The 24128-nt window shown below is 34.6% G+C and overlaps 1 protein-coding gene across 1 annotated transcript; it reads right to left on the minus strand.

The window, feature by feature from the left end:
• Window positions 1-4163: 4163 nt before the first annotated feature.
• Window positions 4164-22331, minus strand: LOC106707726 (low-density lipoprotein receptor-related protein 4). Its single transcript, XM_014499141.2, has 35 exons — window positions 22259-22331; window positions 18912-19081; window positions 18430-18636; window positions 18184-18290; window positions 17781-17985; window positions 17320-17449; window positions 14295-14401; window positions 13916-14075; window positions 13695-13845; window positions 13279-13589; window positions 12797-12983; window positions 12547-12700; window positions 12155-12364; window positions 11836-12017; window positions 11594-11757; window positions 11376-11513; window positions 11144-11249; window positions 10498-10648; window positions 10199-10360; window positions 9841-10056; window positions 9236-9425; window positions 9070-9160; window positions 8820-8982; window positions 8609-8742; window positions 8399-8486; window positions 8219-8324; window positions 7829-8132; window positions 7330-7658; window positions 7111-7234; window positions 6937-7031; window positions 6550-6793; window positions 5993-6251; window positions 5494-5685; window positions 5103-5275; window positions 4164-4870 (listed from the first exon to the last, which is right to left on the minus strand). The coding sequence occupies exons 2-35, from the start codon at window positions 18961-18963 to the stop codon at window positions 4748-4750; spliced, it is 5715 nt and encodes a 1904-aa protein (XP_014354627.2). The 5' UTR covers window positions 18964-19081; window positions 22259-22331; the 3' UTR covers window positions 4164-4747.
• Between the last annotated feature and the right edge of the window lie 1797 nt (window positions 22332-24128).

Here is a 24128-nt window from a genome sequence, read left to right on the forward strand (position 1 = left end):
ATTTAAAATATTTGAGGCTACTAGAGTTTATTAGTATTTTAAGTGCATTTTCATTAAAACAAAATAAATCTATGAAATTTTGGTGTCGATGCATTGAAAAATAGTTCACAAAAGCTCATTGAAATAACGTTCTATCAACTTTTATCACATTTATACAGCATCAGACAGCATCATTTTGTTGTACTTTTTATTAATTACAATCTTGTTAAAGCACCACCTTAGTCGTATCAATGAGGTGAGGAAATTTAGACAATAAACATTTATTCTCAAAATAAAAAAAATATTGTTGTCTAAAATTGGACAACATATGTATTATATATATATCACAATAATTATTGTCTTATAAGACAATTTTAATCTTTTGTTGACATTTTATATGTTTTTTCAGGCCTATATCTTTAAAAGTATAAATTATATGTAATGTTATACGAATTTTGATCTGATGAAGAAATTATTTTTTATCAAAGTTATTTAACTATTTTTAAATATTAAATTTATCGAAGGAATCTTAATTCAACTGTTTTGTCTTTCAACATTTCAATCGTTTGCAAAAAAAGGAAGAATGTTTATATTTAATTAGCCAAAAAACTTGTCGTTGTCCTCACAATGTTACTTTGATTAACTAAAATAGTAATTTCATCAAAAATTTAAAATTAAAAATTCCGATATTAGATGTTTGTAGTTATTTCAATGTATAAATTTAATTATATCATTCCATATTAATATTTAAATATGATTTTATTATTGTAAAGACTAGAATTTCATTCCTTATAGTTATATTTTCATACGAGGATCCTATGTATATGGTTGTAACTCGTTTTTTGCAACATTTATTTTTATGTTTTTCGAACACTTAAATTCTTGATATTACTGAAAACAACTGTTTGTCTCAAATTTGAATATCATGATATAATATAATTGGAATATACATATAACTAAGAAACACTTTTAAATCGTTAAAGTACATTAAAATGGGTCTTCTGAAAATAGCATTTTTTGAGGTTATGACTATATGCTCAGGAGCCTTCGTCTGTTTGACACTGTTCAAGTATTAATTGTCTATGTATGGATAGATGTATTAGCTGTTTTGTATGTTGTCTGCGATCTATCTTCTAAGTGTTATATACGTATGTTGACTAGGTGTAATAATAAAAAAATACGTATGTGTCTATGTACATTGAATGCTGAATAAAATAAAAATATTATGTATATTTTAAACAAGTTGTTTTACTGTATTCATAGAGTATTATTAGTATTTCATTTTAGTATATAAAATAATATATAATCCTTCATTGAAAAGATAGGAAAAGAGTTGTAGTAATCTTACTAATATTATAAATTAGGTGACGCCCGCGACTCAGTCATCGCGGCATTAAAAAATCTTTATACGTGGCCTATGTGTTCTTCCATATTATGTTCTACAACCGTGCCAAATTTCATAAAGATCCGTTGAGCCGTTCTGGAGATTCCTTCATACAAACATTCATCCATACATACATCCGTCCATCCATCTAAACATTCGCATTTATAATATTAGTAAGGTGCGAAAGTTTAGACGGATGGATGTTTTTATGAAGGTATTTTCAGAATGGCTAAATGGATCTTGATGAAATTTGGCACAGATGTAGAACATAGTCTGGAAGAACACATAGGCTACTAATAAAGTTTTTTTTATTCATCGCGGGCGACAACTAGTTAGTAATAAAGGAAGGGTGGTAAATAACTAATGCACAAATATTTCAATAATTTCTATACTTAATTTTTTTAATACAATAATAAATCACACAACAGTTTTAACACCTTACTTAAGGAGGTATTGAAGGTGTAAAAGCTGTTCATATAATTATCTCATTAACACTAATGATTGATTAAAAATTAAATAATATTATACGCTAATAAAAATATTACTGAAAATTACAAATTTGGCACAAATCGCACGATGATATAATGAATTTCGATTTATTATTATTATAAAGATTTCGAAAGTTGATATACGATTATTTGGAAACGCTTTGTGCGCATGATTTTTTTGTGCATAAAATGACGAATGTCATTTACAAATATTATTACAACGACAAAATAAACTCCCCACATACAAATCGAATTATTCGAAATAATTGCCAACTTCTTCCATTCTCGTACTCAAACCCAAAGCTTCTGGTATCACAGCACTCATACTCCCTTCCCTTACAAGCTATGCATTCAAAGATTTAGGTAATTCATCTTAAAACTAACTCGAAACATTATAAAACAATCGAGTTGTGGCCAGTTCAATCTTCTTCGATTCGATTTTGTAGCCTAAGGTTTAAAAATAATTCTTAATTTAAAAATTAATTAAATGTCACAGATAAAAAAACAAGTAAAAAGTTTGATATTATGCAACGCTGGTACATTGATTCTGTATCGATGGAATGGATTTAGTATTGAAGCTTCGTTAAAAACAGTGTATTTTATACACAGCAAATGGTATTGTAAAATACGGGGAATAAACTTTGAATGGCGCAACAAACTCTATAAAATTAAACGTTATTGATGTACAGGACGACAAAGTTATCTGGCCCGGTGAGAGAGGCGTTGTAATCGCGGTTAGTTCTGTCAGAAAATATGTCAAATCTACTTAGACACAGACACATATGACATAAGAAGACATTTGCAGTACGGCAAGGATCTTGTGACACTTTTTTGACATTGATGGGGAGCGCTAATGAGTTATTATAATTTGGTTTCATTTATGCCCACCGGGTCAGATAAATTTTTCGGTCTATACTATCTTTATTTGCCATTTGTTATATTTACAAGTGCCTTTGTTTATAAGAAAAAAACACCAGGATACAAAAATTACTACTAATTTATACATTTTTTCATTTCAAAACATACAAAATTCATCAGTGTATTTAAATAAAGTTTTATATATAAAATATAAATAAACAGTTTTGAAGTAATAATAATTTTGATAAATATTTAACGGCGATAACAATTATAGTCTGGTTGAATTGAAGCAGATAAAAATAATTTCTCTGCGCAAATTTTGAATCTGTAACCGTTACCAGTCCTAAGTCTACCTTAGATTAAATCACCCTGTGAAACTTTACCCGCCCTTTGCGGTCGTCATTAGAACCCTCGATAAAACACAAGGAAATTAATATGATATACCATAACAGAAGTAATGAGGCAATCTATATTTAGTAGGAAAATCCAAAGCATATTTTTAAGACATAAATCTAATTAATTACTAAAGGAATGTACTCTGATATGAGATGTGCAATATTCCAACGCATCTGTTATCGATCAAATGTAAACGAGGTGTTTTACATCGCATGAGTTACAAATAAAATATTATTTACAATCCAATAAATGTGACCAAAAAATCGTCGTAAGTAATTAAAACTAATTATTTACACTGATATTTTATTGTCACCATATTAATCGTGGTGAAATAAATACTAGAAGCTTTGTAAAGAAACCGATCGGAAAATAAGTCCATTGTCTAGTGTCGTTTCTCGATGAGATCTTTGATTTAATCAATAGCATATATATTTTAACTATATTTATCAATAAATTTATACAATATGTACGTACATTCAGCAAACATCCAATGACAGCGATGCGAGGCCCGGATTCCATTCACATCACTACAGAAATTAACATATAAAAATAATCCCAGACCTCAATACATGTAATATCTTTGTTTTTTTAAATAGTTTTACTTTCGCCTTGTATCCTTTCCCGTGAGCCATCGAGAAGAGGAACATGGACTTGTATGAAAATAATACAAATTTTATATATTTTATTTAATACTATGTGTTACACTTATCTATAAAAATTCACTTTTCTGGCGCTACGATACTACGTTGGGTGAATGCGAACAAGTAATTGAAGCAAAATAATCTAAGAATTCACCCATTCTAGTATCGTAGAAGTATAAAAAATATAAAAATTAAGAAAATCTAACAACGCCGCAAGATGACATGATTTCGATATACATTTCGTTCAAGTTTTAATTTTAAAACTAAAAAACTACAGGAATTTATTACTCAGTTTTTTTTTAATAATCTATTTACACATTAATAAAATATCATTTTAGTCTTCTAGACTTATCTAAATTCTACACGATATCCATTTTCTATAAACAATAACAATGTTTTAAGATTCATATTCCCGAGGAATGTTCTAAAATCACACAAACACTTACATATATAGTTATATGACGGAGTTTCAATACTGACAACGAGGTTGAATCGAGATATAAAGTAGGCTGGGACAGATACGTTCCTACAAATTTAGCCTACATTTATTTTTCCAATCAGATTACAATTAACAATAATCTTACTGTATATATCTACGTATATGTCCACTTTATAGATATTTGGAATTGACGAAATTTGGTGGTTGAATTGGCGCCACATAAGTGTGATATATTACAAGTTTTCTTTTAAATTTTGGTGTATAGTCTGTGGTAGCTATTTAGCGACGCGTGTTTTTCTTTGTCATCAGCCTGTATAGCTTTTCTAGGAGCTCTAACATTGATCGCAATTGAGACACCGCCTGCTCTACAAACTACGTGTCATTTCTACAACTGGCTATTCCTTGTAATTGAGATTGTTCCTTTTTCGTTAATTTGCCATTACACTCACGTTGAAATCGGATTCTTTGTTACTTAATAAATTTATTGCGATTGTATTTTAGAATTGATTAATTCGATTCGCAGCGTGAATGTGATGGCACCTTTCACCTTTCAGGTCCGAGTTCAGGCGAAGGGATGTAAGGTGACAGGTTCAAAGTCATCGTGCGAAGGTCGGCGGTGCGGCGGCGGCGGCGGAGGCGGCAACAAGCTGGTGCCTTCCGGGATATACACGTTGGTCACACGTTCCTGATAAAATATATTAAATAATAACCTCCTTAGTTAAATAAACTTGTGTTCTAAATCGCAACACATATTTAGGCACACAGGTAAAAATACTGATACTGATGTTTAACAAAATTTGGCATAAAACCAGGTCAAAATTTGTTTAATCGAAACGAATTTTAGGAGAACATTTTCAATGTGCGCGCAACTATGGTGTACATAACAAACAACGGTTACAGTAATGTTGCTCACTAACCTGGCTCTTGTCGTACTTGAATATCCCTTGGAACCTGTTAGCGCGACGGTCGATGTCGTTTGGCGCGCTGGTGCCGGCCGCGCAGCTATAGTTGGGATTATGGAAGGAGATGTGGCCGCCGGACTCGCGGTAGTTCTCCTTCAGGTCGCCACCACGCCCCGTGTGCAGTTTCACTAAAATTAACAGAATTTATTACAACAGCAGAAATAGAAAATACAAGACCTACACGAATAATAGAAGAGCTATTGTTATTAGTAAACAATGATTATTATAAAGTTAAACAGGTTAGACAATCTTGTCTCTTCACTACAAATGCAATTATATGCATTAATTTAAAAATGCAAAAATAATATTTATTAGCCGTTGTCACATTTGAACAAAAAGCACTTACCGCAAATAATAATAATAGTGACAGTGCCAAGGACGACGCAGCACGCAAGTACGGAGCCGATTACAAGAACAACGACGCTCTTCTCCGGTTGAGGCGTGGGTAACGGCGGCTTTATCGGTACCTCAGTGTCCATGTAATCGTAGTAAGATGGATAATGAGATGGCATTCTTGTGTCGACTCGTAATTTTATTTCTGCGAATATAAATCATATTTTATTTGTAAACAGTACCCTAATAGTCTCTCAAACTAAACGATTAGATATTAATATCCCGACTGATATTTGTTGGATCTCATTTATTTACAACTGTAATATTTGTTTCGTTTTCCAAAGCTGTAGTGTAGTTATACAACTGTACAACTGTATACAACTAGCTGTAGTTTATACAACCTTATCATTTCTTTCGTGGGATTTTCTATTTTTAAAGTCTGAACAATGATGTTTTGTTGCTGAGCATTGTCATAGTTAAAGTACATAAACATTGGAAAGTCGAGATATTACCGGCAGTGCAAGGCCGTTCGTCGGGTACATTTGGGCAGTCGCATACATAGTCTGGTCCTCTAAAGAGGCAGAGATGGCTGCACCCGCCGTTATCATCTCTGCATGGGTTCCAGCCACGCTGTTTTTCCGCCGACACCGCTTTGATCTCCATCAATGTGTCCAGTTCCGCACTAACCGCGGTAACGTTCTTACCAGACTTCTTGTCGACCCTCATCACTGACTTCTTGAACCAATCCGTCCAGTAGATATAATCGTGAAACTATAGGGAGAATTATTCTTTTCAATGTGTGCCAATGACTTTCTTATTTACAGTACAATTACAGATACGTTGAGTTACTTTAAAAACTTCACAGACACAAGATCACAAAAAAAAACGGATTTTTGTTATTTTTAGTTTAGTAGATTTATTATTATTATTAGTTATTATTCATTGTACTTCAGGTTTTTACAGTACCAGCTTATAAAAAATAATTATTTTTATATTAACAAGCTGACTTAGTAAGGATAAGTGTTTTAATTTACCTAGCTTTTTTTATTTATCTTCATAATTTACCCACCTGTGTCATTCCGAAGGGATTTTTCGCATGAGGTACTAATTGCACTCTATGTTGCCCGTTCAGGTCAGATGTATCGATTCTTTGTTTCAAAGCATCTGTCCAATAGAGTCTACGGTCTTTAAAATCAATAGTCAGACCATTAGGGAATCCGAGGTCGTGAGTAACGATGGCTTTTCTCTGACTACCGTCTAGCAAAGCACGTTCAATCATTGGTATCTCGCCCCAATCGCTCCAATAAAGAAATCTATAAATAAGATTACAAAGCTTAACAAAATTTGTTGATTGTCCACCTTTTTAATTGTACTTCATCGTCATGTCAAATACAAATGTATGTATGTATGTAATTAATCACATATATTTTCGTAATATCAATTATGGTAACATTACCCTTTTGCTGGGAACAGCGTGAGGGAACGAGGTTCAGTTAAATTTGTGACCAATGTCTTCCTGCAAGTGCCATCTAAGCGTGATACCTCCACCACCTAAAATTTCATATTTAATTAACAATTTTTATTGGGATTTCTCATCGTATAATTTATTTGATATGAACCGTATAATTACCTTGTATTCATTATCGGTCCAGTACATATTGTTGGCTATCCAGTCAATACCCAGACCGTTCGGCGCAGTCAAGTTTTCTTTGATTATAACATTGGTATCTTTCATGTTTGTCATATTTACAGATCTAAAGACATAATAAAACAATTTAACATATATCATTTAAAGATTCAGATTTTGTAACGTGTTATTAATTTGAAAAATTGTCAATATTGAACAAACCTGATTACACTATAACCGACATCAGTAAAATATATCATTTTTGCTTCCCAATGGTAATCAACTGCAACTGTATTTGAAATGTTCTTTACGGGTAGAGTGATATCCCATTGCTCAGGTGTGTCCAAAGACATCATAGTCAAAGTCTTTTTAGTAGCAAACACCAGGAAATTATCAGGATGAGGTTTACAGGTTTTCGGATTTGAATCAGTATCATTTTCGAAAAGTATTCCTGTCGGACAAGCACAGGAATATCCTTCGGGAGCTCGCAGGCAGAGATGTGAGCAGCCTCCGTTATTATCACCACAAGCGTTCGTGAATACTTGGTCGCCCTGAAATAGTTTCATATTGCACCATTTGTAAAGCGTCCATACAAAAGAAAAGATTGGTTCTGAGATTTAATTGATCATTTTATATTTTTGGTTTATTTTATAGCGATATATTGACAAACTCAATTGTGTTAAATATTGTTTTTTAAATAATAAAATGGCTATATACTAACTTGAACCGCGCGTAGATTCATTAAACCTTCCAAATTCTCTCTGATCTTTAGTTGGTTTTCGCCAGTAGTCTTATCGGCTCTATGAAGAGCCTTGGTCTTCCAGTCCGTCCAATAGATGTGTTGGCCCACTATCACGATGCCATAGGGATAAGGAACTTTGTTCAGAAGGATACGTCGTTCTTTGCCATTGAAATTGGAACTCTCTATAGTAAGCATTTTAGCATCGTTCCAGTACAAGCGGCCTTCGATTCTATCTATAGCCAGACCGTTGGGCCACTTGATATTGCTATCTATAATGACCTGTCTGTGAAATGAAAGTTTTATATGTAAATTCAAAGCAGACTGGAGTTTTCATAAGAAGATAAACTCTAGATTAATTTTCCACTTTACCTGTTTTTACCGTCCATGTCCGCCCGCTCAATTTTAGCAGTCGTTCCCCAGTCTGACCAGAACATATACCCGTGTTCGTAATATAATGCGATAGCGCGAGGAGAATCTAATTTAAGAAATATTATAATAATTAAAATCTAACTTAACCATACATTTATTTATGCAAAGAATCACACATACCCAATCCAGTCCAAATAAGTAGTTTCCTATTGCTTCCATCTAATTCTGCAACTTCAATGCTGTTACGTCCTCCGTCCGTCCAATAAATCTAAATGAAAACGCTTTCTAAGTATGCTCGTTTTAATTATATATATTAATAAAGGCACCAGATATTTCTATTATCTAACTTAATTAATCTTGTTTGAACGTTCTTCAAATAAAATGCCATACCTTTCGTCCAGCGGAATCAATAGCCATGCCGTCGCACGTACGGATGCCGTGTGAGAAAATCGTCTCTACATTTTGTCCGTGCCGGTTAGATCGCTGAATTATTCTTTCGGCCGTATCACTCCAGTAAACCATACCTAAGTAATATTACTAGTGATGAGAATGTTTAAAAAAAATGGACAATCTAATGTCAAGTGATGTTTACTAATTATACCTGTTCTTTGATCGACATCAACACCTAATGTATTCTTAAGGGGAGGCAGTGGCATGACAACATCTACGAGGTACGGAACATCCAAGGACATAACGCGTATGTCAATACGATGTGCAAAAATCAAATAATTCATCGGACCTTCGGGACATGTTCTTTTGTCGTCCTGCGAAATTAATAACGTTACCAGCATTACTTCCAGTACTAAGTATCTACAAACTGTTCGATTTTTTAGCAATTATATAATACATACATTTATTTTTATACCCGTTGGACACGCACAAGATCGCCCATTAGGCTTTAATAGGCAAAGATGAGAACAACCACCATTATTTTTTGCGCAACTGAAACAATAAAATCATGTTCATTATAGCATTCTTTAAGCGGTAGTTAGTTAAGAATAATTTCATGTAACTTACCGATTGGCTACAAATTTCCTTTCAGTATGAAATACTCTGACGTCCATAAGACCATCTATCCCAGCGCCGAGTGTGCGTCGATTTTTACCAGTATATTTATTAGCTGCTTGTATAGATTTCGCTTCCCAATCTGTCCACAGAACTTCATCACCGAATAAATCCATTCCAAAGGGATGTGGAATATTTTGAGCTTTGAAAAAAAAGGTAAAAAAATAAAGATATTTTTAGAATATGTATTTTTAAGAAAAAATTAGACAAACGAGCAAGCAATTATCGATATTTGACCCCAAATACCAATAAACATCTGCAACAACCGATGATACAGATGGGTTTAAATCTGAATCTAGGATAAAAGTAGAGTGCACGTTAGTGTTGAAGAGGCTCTGCCATGTTTGAAATACAACAAGTATATAGTGCAGCGTTAAAGCAATTTTAACACAACGTTGAATATTAATGAAGAATTAAAATAAATCATAACAAAAAAAAAATAGTGCAGTTTAGCGACTTTTATGAAATTTGTGTCGCGATTAGTTTATTTTGTTAATAAATGAAAAAAACACACACATCTTTTGAAATCTACTTTAAAAACTATATCATATTCTTACCAATTAAAACAGTTCGACCAGTCCCGTCAAGATTAGCGTATTCTATTGTTCGGTTGCCGCCATCACTCCAATAGAGACGGTTGTTATCATAATCCACCGCCAATCCGTTCGGCCAGGTCATATCTCCAAAGAGAATCCTTTTCCGATTGCTACCATCCATGTCAGCACGCTCTATACACGGGGTTGCACCCCAATCAGACCAGTACATCACTCCGCCTAAAAATGTTAGAGATTTTGTAAAAATTTCAACTTAAAAGTGACTAATAGTATAATAGAAGCCTTAGACTTAAGCCTATTAATAATTTGAACAAACAAATTAATTAAACAAAAATAAACAAGTAAATTAAACAGAATTTACCTTTCGGATTTAAAACTATATCCCTAGGCTTGTCAATGTCTTTCCAAGCCAAAAGACCTCTCATAGTACCATCAGAATTTGCTACTTCGATTCTGTTACTTCCAGAATCGGTCCAGTACAACTTATCCGTCAACCAGTCATAAGCCAAGCCCGCCGGTGATACTATGAAAATAAAAAGAAGTGTAGAATAATCACTAAAAATCTTAATATATTTATTTTTTATTTTATTAAATGTTCATATATTTAGAATAGTAATCAATTATGAATTATGAGGTTTTAAGACAGGATTCAAGACTTACTAAGATTAGATGAAACTATAACTGTTTGATTAGATCCGTTTAAATATGCGCGATTAATTGTATCTTTATCAACGTCAGTCCAGAATATTGTATTAGTGTTGTGATCCCAATCCATAGCTACGCCATATTTGACATTTTCTAATGGAATAACCTGTACAACAAAACATCTAAAATTAGTTTTAAATAGTTTCTTGTCAATTATAATAAACTACATAGCCGAATTGTGCATAGAATAACACCTGTTGCACGAATGGACCAGGTTGATCGGTAGAATACCACGACCACACAGAAAACAGGCATGATGTGACAGTAATTCCGCATTTCGCCTTATAATTGTGCGTGCCGGTGGTATAAATTTAGTCCTTTTTGCCTTCCCATCCTTTCCTTATTAAAATAGATGGGAAAGATTAGGGGATTTGATGTAGGCAGGGACGCATATAAAGTAGAAATATTCTCTTTCTGAGCGGCCCCTACTCCGTCGATTAAAAGTAGACTACACATCTGCAATTGCGGATGTCTATAGACAGCGGTCGCTCTGTTATTTCGACGAAATCAAATGACCGCTGACTCGTTTGCCATTTTAAATTATAAAAAAATGAATAATAAAAATTAACATTGTTAAATTATTAAATTCAATACAACTTACGGCATCTAATGATTCTATTTGTTTGCGAGGATTCAATAGTTTAAGTCTAATATTTTTCTTGCTAACATACAACAGGAGTCTCTCCGGGGTGTCTTCACAAGTCCGGCTGGATAAATTAAAAATGAAATAATTTAATACAGAGAAGTACTACTATACTGCGTATGGCAGAATAAAATAAATATTACCTAAAAAAATAAAATAATAACCACTACTAATTGAAATATTTTATTACCCATCAGATTTTAAATTGAATCCGGCGGGACACCGGCAGGAGTAATCGACACTGTTGGGGAGACAGAGGTGGGAACACCCGCCGTTGTCATTGCCACAGCGATTTCTGTACGTACGAATTTGCCGCATCGGATGGTAGCTATAAAGGCAAAAATAAAATAGTAAAAGTGATAAAAAATTAAATTATTAGGTTTTTTAAAAATATGCATTCATTCTTACCTGTGGATATCCATCGGAGCAGTGGGACTGGCGTGTACAGTTTGTATTCCCTTTCCAGTATATTTATTAACAGTTGATATGCTCTTTGTGTGCCAGTCTGTCCAATAAACTGCATCCTCAAATACCGTCAGAGCAAATGGATGTGGTAGACCTTTGTTAGTTACCTGTATGATACGTTACATGAATACTATAATTAGTACTTTATTACCAGCTAATTGGTCTTGTAAAGATTAAGGTCTTACCCTTTTCCTGTCCTTTCCATCGAAAGACGCTTTCTCTATAACGTGATGTCTGGCATCTGCCCAGTATATTTTAGATTCTACGTAATCTATCGTAAGTCCGTTAGGCCAAAATATGTTATCAAAAATTATGCTCCTTCTCCTTTTGCCGTCCATATCGGTTCTTTCTATTTTCGGGTTAGGACCTGTAAATTATTCAATTAAATAGTTTAATTATTTAAAAACGAATGAGTATTAAAAGAGTACGAAGTAACTTAAGTTAATCAAAACGTAAACAAACCAATGAATTCGATTTTATGGTATTTGAAGCATTATATCTTACCCCAGTCAGTCCAAAATACCAAAGCGTCACCGGGATGCACAGCAATCGCTCGAGGTTTGTCCAAGTCAGTAGCGGTCAGCACCGCTCGCTTCATACCATCTAACGTCGCAACCTCGACCCTTCTATTGCCCGAATCAGTCCAAAACAACAAATTGTGTATCCAGTCTAAGGCCAAGCCACCTGGCGTTTCTAATCCCCATTTTATTACATCTAAAAATATATTAGCGTGTTAATGAAACTTTATTCCTAACTGTCAGATCTGATTCATACAAAAACATTGGAAAAAAATAAAGTATCCAGAATGTGCAACAAAAGAAAAAAATTAAGTACCGACTATGGGATTATTATTTACACAATAATACACTAGAATCGTAACATTATAGTTTCATTACCTGACATTGTATTGTTAATCAATTCAACCACTCTTATGACTTTCATGTTGTTCTCTGACCAGTAAATGAGTTGCTTTTCGTAATGATAATCCAGACAGACTGCGTTATGGAGTCCTTTTATCACTGGCTCGTAATTCTCACCAGTCAACCACACCTAGGTAAATAATTGCAAAGCACAGATAGTTATGAATGTGACTTCACAAAGTGTTATAAAACAATAAAAAAAGAAGGTACAAGGTTTAAATATTACCTTTCGTATACCAATCCTATTGGTGAACAGCAGTGTGGGTGACTCGCCAATGGGCTTGCAGGAGCGGGCGTCGGGGCGCAGCACGTAGCCCGTCATGCAGCCGCATGTAAAGCTGCCCGGCGTATTAGAGCACGTCTGCGAGCACACCGGGTCCTGCTCGAACATGCACTCGTCGATGTCGCGGCAACTGTCAATGTTATACTTGTATTAAATTCATGATCATTAATGTATCAATTAATTAGATAAATAATAGATACCAAGGAAGTACAAAGAAGGATGAAAAACCTATTTACGGCAATATCCGATTATAACTGTCACAGGCCAAGGCCCAAACTTATTTTATAACTACTTTTGTTCATTAAATTTTCTCTGACATCATCAATTCATTTATTTTTTTTACATTTGATACACACAGGATCAAGAATTAGTTGTTAATGTTCTTGACTAGCTTACAAGTATATGGTATAGTCGGACTATTTTACCTGTGACCATCCTCTGCTAATAAGTACCCCAACGGACAAGCGCAGGCCGGGTGTCCATCGTGTGTGGTGATGCATAGCTTCTCGCACTGATCATCAGGAGTGCAGGAGCGCTTGGTTGGGCACTTCTCCTCATCATCTCCCTTGGGGCAATCTCTCATGCCGTCGCACACGTGTTTCTTGTTCACACAGTTCCTGAATACGGAACTGTACATCGACTTACACATGTACTGATCCTGTTCGCAAGACACTTCGCAGTTCGTCTCGTCTTCGCCGTTGGTACAGTCGCTGACGCCGTCGCATAGCCATGTTTTCTGTTTTGAGATACAATTTTATTAGACATATCGCACAAACTTAATACAGCATATTCCTAAGGTATGCTCTATACAATTGCTTATGTAGAATATTCTTTGACTGACCAGAATACACCTGCGGTCGGCGCACGTATATTCGTCGATGGTGCAGTTCTTTCTGCCGTAGGGCTCGCAGGCCGTCTCGTCGTCGCCGTCCGCACAGTCCCGCTGCCCGTCACACCGCCATCGGTCAGGGATGCACTTGCCGTCTGTACATCTTCAAATACCACGGCAAAATTAAAAAGTAAGTAGACGTAGATAAGTTCATATGATTTGTATAATCTTACTTGAACTCTCCAGTATTACAAGTGCCGGGTAGTGCGGGACAAGCGTCTTCGTCAGTCCAGTCGCCGCAGTCGTTGTCGCCGTCACATTGGAATTCTTTTCTAACGCAATTATTGTTGTTACACTGGAACTCGTTTTCCCCGCACTGCAGGAATTCTAGATCTGTGATAATTTTTGTCAGTTAGCGTTTGCCTTGTGTTATGGATCATTTTTAAATTAATTAACAATAATTCGGCACAGAATACCATCTTAATAAATATTTAACCAAATTATGATTCGCATGAGTGCAAAAGTATAAGACAGAAGCTACTAAGATTTTTGTATATTGTAATATTCCAATTTAGGTTTCCAAGTTCACAAAAAATTATAAAAGACCATTACGGCATTCAGCTTCATCGGAGTTGTCGGGGCAATCAGGTTCCCTGTCGCAGTGCCAGTGCTTGGCGAGGCACTCTCCAGTACCGCACCTGAATTGCTTCTCACCGCATCTGTATAACATTGACATTGTCAACCGAATAACTAATAAACCCCAATGACTGAATATATCACTATAGGGAAGAGTACGAATCGAAAGACACTTATGTCTTCAAAATTAGCCAAACTTTAAATAACAGGAGTTCACAGTAACATAATGTTCTCGTACATAATAGATACATAAATAGTCACGGAGAAATTACCCATCTATCGGTTCGTATTACATATTAGTCACAGGTCACGAGTGTAGTGTCGGGTTTGAGTTGGCACTTCCTGTCTGATTACGATTGCATAAGCATAAGAACAGACGAATTATAAGTACAGGAAAACAGATGTTATCAACATAAAAGAATTTTTTGAGTGGCTTTTATAATTTAAATAAGTCATAAGTAAAACTTTGAGAAAAAAATAACAATACATTATTTGTATCTGTAGCATATTTAACGCGTTGTATTCTGGCTCGAGTATTTAAGAAACATGAAAGGATTTCATGGTAATATTGAAATAACATCGGAATGTAAATATATTATTAGAAAGTTATTTAAGATACCTTTTGTACTCAATATTTTTCTGAGTAAAGATAACATTTGATACAAGATAGCTACTATTACTACTACTATTTTAGACCTAAAAAAAGATCTGTAGACTTTTTGTAGCAAGAATTGAATGTTAAATTCTAGGATCATCTAGGTGCCATTATAAACACCTTTATTTATATAAAGAGGATTTTGGAAAGATATTTCTTTAGATTTAATTTAATATCCCTTATATCAATTAATTGCTCTATCAATTTACTGTCTTAATTGTCCTTAAAACGACATCAAAAGTAACTGAATTTTAAATATAAATTAATAAAATGTATCACAATAAATATATGAATAAAAAACAATTGCTAATATGGTTGGTTGTATGTACAAGTCGCCTACGGATGTCGGCTATATCGGGTCAGTGCGCGGGCCGAGCGGGCGCGTGGGCGAGTTCCTATGGCGCCCGCTCACCCCGAATACCCTGCCTCCCGCATCCCGCATCCCCGCGACCGTCTGCGCGCCTCCCACTCCGCTGGTATTGATCCCCTAGCTGGCAAGCCCCCGCACAATTTCAACGAGCGAAAAAAGCCAGCCGAGATCCGCTATATGCAATTCCAGTTTTGCTTACAAAATTTACCATTACTCTATCGGATTACTGTAATTAACAACGATTTCAAACTCTAAGTAATTGCAAAATTTAATTCTATGTTCCATATCATTTATTATTACATCTTAGAAATATGTATCTAGTAAAAGCTTTCGATTTTTTTACATATCTACATGTTTCCATCCTGTTGGTAAATAATTTCCAAAAAATTAATCCTAGAACGTAAAAGATAATTGTATGTAAAATATAAAGGAAGATGCCTAGATCGTTTGACTTCAAATGTGGTGATTTAAGGTCAGTCTGTCAGGTTTGCATTATGTATGAGAATTACATTTTTTTTAACTATAAACGGCCATTCAAAGAGCCTGAAATTCTAATAAGACTAAAAGAGATGACTGAAATTGAGTCAATCCATTCTTCATTAGATCTAATGGAGTAACTTTACGGTAAGCACTCACTCTCTGCACATTTGACACTAATCTATTTGACACGAATGAACGCCGCTAATACTACATTATTGTACTCCTTTATACTCATTGATTAAATGGGTAATGTCGATCGCATTTTAATACAGCTCTTCTCTGAATTAAACTTCTGCATTATTTATTGTTACGACATCAATAGCGGTGGATATCTTAGCTGTGCTTGGTGGCTTTTCTCATAGCGTTGTGGCCTGTTGTAGAGTTGTGGACCATAAACATCTTAATGACCACTCTAGCTTGAATGTATTTCTATAATTTTAATGTTGTACTTTATTATATATAAATAAGTATTAATATAGTAAAGAGGAGTAGACATAGCATCGTAAATTCTGAAACGCGTCAAATGCAGTCACTTTCAAAGCATAACAACTGCAACTCGGACACTTATCATTTGCGATGTTAATTTATTAGTGCGTGAAGTCACACGTATCTCTGACACGTGGGGTCCGTGCGACAGCTAGGGGACCCTGAGTGCAATTCAATTCAAGTGTACTGTACTTATCTTTAGTTGACTTCCTAGAACAATGTCATTTGCTAGCGATTACCCACGACTTCGTCAGCCCGGAATTAAAAGAAAAGAAAAGAAAAAAAAATAGCTTAAGTTACTCCCGCACACATCATCTACTTTCTAGTCAAGTCCCCTCGAAATTTGTCCAGCCGTTTCGGAGATTACTCGGAACAATTTTTTTTTTCAATATTACATCCAGAGACTCCAAATTTTAATAAAAAACCGTCGTGTTACTACACTCGTATGCACTTCTTGAATCAGTGTGTTCTTAAAACTTCAGACGTATTCGTTGAATCATATCGAAATTTTTAAACGACAATGAATTTTAAAATAAGTGTCCTTTCTATTTGGAAACCATTAAAAATTAAGTGAAAAGTTCCAAAAGTTGAAAAAATAAATGAAAAATGAAGTAGGTTGTAAGTGACTCATCAGTGCATATGATGGTTTACACGTGCCGTCGTGACCTCATCAGCGTCAGCGAAGCGTCGACAGTTAGGGGAGAGCCGAGCTCATTAAACGCAATTCCAAGTACTCTAAAGTGTGAACAAGATCATTCATCTCTCGCACAAACCCTCATTAAAATTTTCCTGAAAGAAATTACTGCATAGATCACATCGATGAAATGACTGTAACTCGCAGACTTTTGAGATAAACGAGTTAAACTAAAACTGCAAACTGAAGTTTTAGCAACACAGTCGTTTTTGGTTTTAGTTGTGTCATGTTAGCTAATTAATAACATGAAATGCCAATTTTCTGGAAATTTCTCGTAATAAAAATGTAATTTGAAGAAGAAAACGTTGCTACTTACTTGCCCTTTGGACAGTTCATTTCATCAGAGTTGTCGCGGCAGTCGTTGTCTCCGTCGCACGCCCAGTCCTTGTGGATACAGAGGCCGTTCGTGCACGTGAACATGTCCACGGTACAGTTAACAGTGCCATCTGTTGATTAACAGGTCAGAATCAACACATGTAGATGGAAGCAAGGAAAAAATCTTTTACTTTTCATTAATTAATCGTCCGTACCGTATACATAAACAACTGTTTAGATAGTAGGAGGTTATCACGACACTTATTCGACGATTAACTAATTTAATGCTTCTTGTTTCCAATAAATAGGCCAAACTGCCCAGCATAAAGTCTGTCAATGCATGCGAAATTCGTGAAAGTTACGAATATGTGAGACTGGTGGGTGGTTGATGGGTTGAGGGGATAGTATTGAGGTAGCAGACTGTTTATTTCTTTGCCTCCACCTGGTCTTTAACAAATGTACCGCAGTGTGTTTCATCAGAGAAGTCTCCGCAATCGTTGTCGCCGTCGCAGAGCCAGGTGAGCGCGATGCAAACGCCGGTGGCGTGGCACAGCGTGCGGTTGTCGCTCTCGTCACACGCGCGCGCGCAGCCTTGCTCGTCTTCCGCCTCAGCACACTCCGCGATGCCGTCGCAACGCTTCTCCATTGGGATGCAGGTACATGATACCTGTACCATAAATATAGTTTTTTTTCCTTCCTATCCTACTAGGAAAGTAAGGATAGAAAGAAGAAATGAATATGGAAATGTCCCTTTTAGAAAGAGGCCGCTAGCGCGTTGTCTGCCTTGAAAAAAATTGTTCTACTTCATATCAAAATCATCATATTGTGTATGGCGTGTCTTATTATCAGTGTTACTAAATATTACCTGACAAGAGAAATGATCTGCGGGACAGGGATGGTTGCAGTCGCCGTCGTCAGCGTCGTCATCGAAGTCTTCCGCTATGACGTCAGAATCGATGGCTACGTGACGATCTATACAAATAAATAATTATTTCTTCCCCGATCGCGTCGATTAGAATTAGAATTTTGAGGCTTTGGGGACTTATCAATCATACGAGCCGTTTCTTTTCCGAATCGTGTACGTATGCTTTGATGTCTGGTTTATACTTACGATGCCAGGAGTCAACTCGTGTGTAAGGGCTGTGAGGTCGGAAGCCAGGCGGCTGCAGACCAGGCGCTATACCGACGGCGGGCTGATAGGGTGCCTGGTGGGGCGGCACGTAGGGCGGCACGCGGCCTACAGAGCGCGTGTCCGCCGGGTCAGCGGTCGCGTTGGCCGGCCGCGGCTGAGCTAGTGGCACGGCTTCTTCCCCGCACACTAATGCACACAAGCAACATTCACTGGGTAATTTCGTTATTGTAGGCAGCAAAAAGGCTAAACAAGGAAACTAGGTACGGTCTTTACTTAGTATAAACATCACAACAATAAGAAGAGCTGCAACTTATTGAGTCGTTATATTTAATTAGTAGGTAAATTAATCCTAGTTCAGTGCGCTTTATCAATTAGCTACACAGAAATCTGCTTTCTATATTTGAAATGTTTGATCAATATGATTTAAATTGAACTATCTGGGAAAGAATTTTAGAACGTACCAAATGAGATTATAAGGGCGGAGTAGATAACGTAGAGTATCTTGACCGACATTCTTGCCGTAAGGTATCGTTAAATCTGGTACGAGGCGAAGCGTGTAGGTGGCCTAGGTGACCTGCGCAGTGCTGCGCGACACAGACCCACGGAGCTGCATGACGACCAGCTACTTCACCTGCGACAAAATCTAATTTAAATTAAGACAATTTAAACGGAAAAGATAACTATGACCATATCCGAAATCAGTTTATAAATAACATTTGTACTACCAACTAGCAATATGATCTACTACTAATAAATTATGTTACTAAAACATCTAAGAACATATAGGGATTTTGAGTGAGGCAATCCACTTAATTACAGTTAATATTTTTTTTAAAATGTGTCAGTGATTGAGTTAAAACTATACATCTTTTTTATTGGATCAGACATAGTTACAAAATGTCATCAGATTAGATTTATAAGTTTATATGTAGTTTATAAGTTTATCCGGTTTATATAAAAACTTATATGACATTACTAAACTTAAAAATATTTAATAAAAATATATCTTAAAATCCATAGATACCAGCATAAAACCATGTTTGTTATTCCTCCGATTTCTTTGAAGAGAAAGTCAAATGAAAATAGACGGGACAATTTTTAAAAGACAGATACTAATCAAGCAAAGTAATTGCACTTTGACGTCCAACAGCTTTTAGACATCGCTAACAAAGCATATGAACACACGTGAAGTTGAAAGCTCTCCGGCATCCTATCAAAAAGGGGACCAAAACAAAGGCTTTCAAGCAGTGCAGTCAATTATTTCAATACAAGGGTGAGGAGTTGTTTACTGACGCGGCAAAATCATCACATAGTATGTGCTGCAATATCTAGAGCCCAATTATCTTATGTGCTATTTAAAAATCCTTTAGTAACTAGCGTACTAAAAATCTAATCAAATTATCAATTTCACATTTTAAACATTCTTACATAGTAAATGGTCAATTACAAATGAGTTATAAAATTTACAAAATTACATACGTGGTTATTATAGAGTAAATAAGGATGTTAGTAATTTTGCCAAAAATGTATTCGCGCAAAGAAATGAGTTGTTTCTTGTAAGGTCGATCGGTCTATTCGAAATATTTTTCTTTTCCCATTGGACCGTTTGAATCCATAGAAACGATCAAGCCCACGGGAACAAAAATCGTAACACGACACCCAATGAAGGAGTTCGTCACTTTCGTTGTATTAGTCAAGCTATAAGGTGTCAGACTCTAATTTTATTAATTTATATCTTGTGTAATCAACATAAGTTCATTGATAAATAACTGATGTGGAATACGTCTAAAATTACTTGGTTGACTATCCTATAAATTATTTATAAATAAAAAAAGTTATACCAATTATTTATTAGAAGACATAATATAAATAATTAAATGCAGATAAACTATATTTCTACATAAAATTAAGATGATAAGTTTAGAACATACGCACCCAAGATAAGAAAATGACCCCCACATCTTTCAATGATAAACTAATATTAATGGGTAGACGACAACGTTTATCAACTGTTATATATAAAATGCTGGCCAGCTACAAGAAAGTCCTTATAGACGCCATATTGAAAAAAAAAACATTCAAACTCTCAAAACGCATGCGTCGCGCAGTGCCAACGTTACGAGCGACTTGTTGATTCCCTTTTCATTCACTACGCACCATCCCGCGCATTCTACGCAGTTATCCTCCGAGAAGAAATATCTAGGTCTTTTATCGCACAACCTTAAATATAACAGTACGACCCATCCTATAAAAAGAGTCACATCTCAACAAACAGTACGACATATACAACGAAGGGAGAGACATTTCTGGTCAGATATTTCAAGATCTCTTTCCGTATATGGAGAGTAGTCAATTTTCAAGTAGAATGAATACATAATTTTAAATTATTGGTAGAAAATATTCACTATTAAAATGCTTACATAAATATCATTTCAAAATAAAAGAATTTAAAACTACACAAGTAACAACGCATTCTAAGATTAACTTAAAGTGTCCTGTTATTGCCAGTTACTGTATGCCGTTACTGCTTTGATCTTCTATTAAACTTTACAACCCTTAAATTAATATATACGATAAGATTTATGGCAAAGTTCCAAGCGGCCATCTAAATTCGCCAAAATAGCGAAGCGGCTGCAGCCCACAGACATCTGCAGATATGTTGCTTACCTTTAATTAACAAAGGATGAAAGCACAGAAATTAAATATTTCCTCTACCTAAGCGTCCCCTAATCTGCCAATTAAAATATGAAATTCGTTATAAAATGTAACTATGTATTTTTATAAATTACTATTAAGTAATAAGGACATTCTAAATATATAAATAAGCTAGCGTCTGTGAAATACTGTAATTTTAGATTTATTTAAGTTTATTCTATATTTTCTATTTATTTGTCACTCACAAGATGAAAGACGCTTACGTTATTATTCAATAGAATTCATTTCCAATAAGTAACGAATACTTATAAAAACTTATCATAACAAGTATGTATTAAAGTAAGTAACATAAATTGATTCGCGTCAGGCTCAGTTTATTTTTAGACCGCACCCGCCTCCACACGGATAGGTACCTTATTATCATTATAAAGTCGTAGTCGCTATGTACCTATGTTCTATGGTTTTATATATAAAAATGTGATAAAACAGATTAAATTACAACAAATTAAAAAAATCAGTACTCTTTACTACTATATAGTAAAATTAAACATTGAACAAAATACTGTCTTTGATATACAATGTTCTTATTTCATTTTTTACTGTCACTTACTTTTCAATCACATTTGTGTCCAACTAAGAATCTACATATAATTTGATTTTAAAATAAATACTGAGTATTTATTGAGAATTATAAAAATCACAGCATAGCAATATTTGCCGAGTACCTATGAAAATTCAACGATCAATACAGGAGGGTGAGACGTGCGCGATCGCCTACGCCCGCCCCCGCGCGCCTGCCGCCCCCGCCCGCCCTGGCCGTCCTGAGCTCATGAAACAACGAAACCTAACACCGCTACCGCCCACGTCTTTGGCAACTATATTTTCTGCTACGTCAACAGGACAATATTGGAAGAAATCACTGAGTACTTGTTTCTTAACTTAACCATTAACGGCATACGTTAAATGATTGTAACTGGTCCATTTTGGCATTATTATTTTAAAAACAATTCAATATTGAATTGTCCATAATTATTCTATTCAGTTATTATCCCAGTAATGTTTTATATTTAAATAAATAGTTGAGTATTGTTATCCCAATAATGTTTTATATTAAAATAAATCTTATTTTACTAAGTAAATATAAAAAATGTACCTTAATTTTTCAATTTCATTTTCATTGACACGGATAATCACAATGTAAACAAGTTTGTCTAAACACGTTAAACAGTCACACAAGAAGTAGCATGTAATTTTCTACTTTACATTGAATTTTTTTTTTTTACTAACGAGAACTCACGAGATGTGTTCTCGTCGCCCGCTCGGCTGGGTACTAGGTAATCTGGAAGGCGCCCCGTCCCTTCCCCCTGCCGCGCGCGAGTCCCGCGCAAGCCCCGCGCAGTCTGTCGCCGATGAATGAAGAACTCCCACCCCTCCACATCTATATAACACCCTTAACTCGCTTACATTTGTATCAGCTACTCAGAATAACATTCGATGGAAATAGATGAATTGCTTATAAATATAGTGGTATAAATTTTATCTAAAATCCACCTACGACTATCAGTTATTCACTTTTTTCATTCCCGACCTAAAGGTCAGATAGACACTTTGTTTTATTTTTGGTGCAATTTATGTGGCTCAGTTTTTCTTACATTTCTGGATGTAGGTAGTATGTTTAAAAAGTAAAAATAAAATTAAGTCGATTCCTATACTTTGAACAGCAAAGAATCTTATTTAAATTACTTAAGTACTATTTTGTAGTAAAAAAATTAAATTAAAGTCAACTTTCATACATGTCATACACTAATAGTTTAAAAAATAATGAGTTGAACTTAAGTATAGTAAAATTATTTTTAATATGTTAAATGTTAAAAACAATTTACTAACAATATGAACAAAAAATAATAAAAAAGGTGATAAATCATCGGAGTTGCATTAAAAAAGTCACAGAAGTGTAGAAAGACTCTAAAAGAAAATACTCGTTAACGATTTAGTTTAAGACAATAGAAATAGACAAGTCGAGATCAACGACATCCCGTATTATTTTCAAAAACATCAAGAACTAAATAGTTGTACTGAAAACAGAGCGGAGCTCTACTTTCGAGATTGTTTTTGAATTCACACATAGATGTCGCTACGACAGCTTAGAGCCCTTATTACTATTGTCTTTGTTATTTTAATATTTGTTTAATCCATAACTGGTACTTATTCGAATAACAACGGTACTATTAATTGATAATTACAGTTATTTTTCCGTACCCCTGTCGACTTTTTCTTTAAAAACCTACTCAATGCTATTGTACGCTAAAAAGAAAACAGTTTCAGATAAAATTATTTCATGTGTGACAAGTCAATAGTTATGTTATAAAAGAAAGAAAAACTCTTTTACAATCATATTTATTTTTACATTTACATTTATAGTAACTTTGGCTCCCGTGAATTGGTTGATCCTCAATTTTAACTAAAATACTGGACATGATTATGTACAATGAATCATTCATTATATTTTAAAAAATTCTACATACTTCTTTTTTTTTATTTGAATATAAAGTTATTATTTCATTTTCTACAATAAGTAACACATTTAAATAGCAATGATTTGCCCAAAAGATTCTCTCCTTTACAATTTTAAAATTTAGTTAATTAAATTATGAATTTTATGGATAAACCTAGAGAGAAAAAATTAACTGACAAATTAAGTTTTTGATCCCATACGTAGATTGAAATGCTTATTTTTTACAGCGACAATTCTTTATAACTAACAAAAAAAAACTCTTAAAACCTATTATTCTGTCAATATTATTACAAGCTGAAATAAACTCTCACATAATCAATCTCCATTTATATGCAGTTACATTATTGATTATTGCTCTTATTATATGTCTACCCTAACAATAAATAACATTCTAAAATATAAATTTCTAACTCGACCCCTTTATTTATTAATAACAATAAAGCGATTTTATTCTTTGGCAGTATCAAAAACATTCGAACATAATGTTTAACTATAAACTACGACTGTA

The sequence above is a fragment of the Papilio machaon genome, chromosome 5, assembly GCF_912999745.1.
Source record: "Papilio machaon chromosome 5, ilPapMach1.1, whole genome shotgun sequence".
In the NCBI taxonomy this organism is placed as follows: domain Eukaryota; kingdom Metazoa; phylum Arthropoda; class Insecta; order Lepidoptera; family Papilionidae; genus Papilio; species Papilio machaon.

Excerpts from the sequence above, each read along its gene's own strand:
- LOC106707726 (XM_014499141.2), bottom strand. The coding sequence starts at position 18,963 with ATGTCGGTCAAGATACTCTACGTTATCTACTCCGCCCTTATAATCTCA. Across the intron at positions 17,450-17,780 it reads CTCTGATGAAACACACTGCG|ATGGCACTGTTAACTGTACC; the intron begins GTACATTTGTTA and ends GTTAATCAACAG. Across the intron at positions 7,235-7,329 it reads GTCGGTTATAGTGTAATCAG|ATCTGTAAATATGACAAACA; the intron begins GTTTGTTCAATA and ends TTATGTCTTTAG.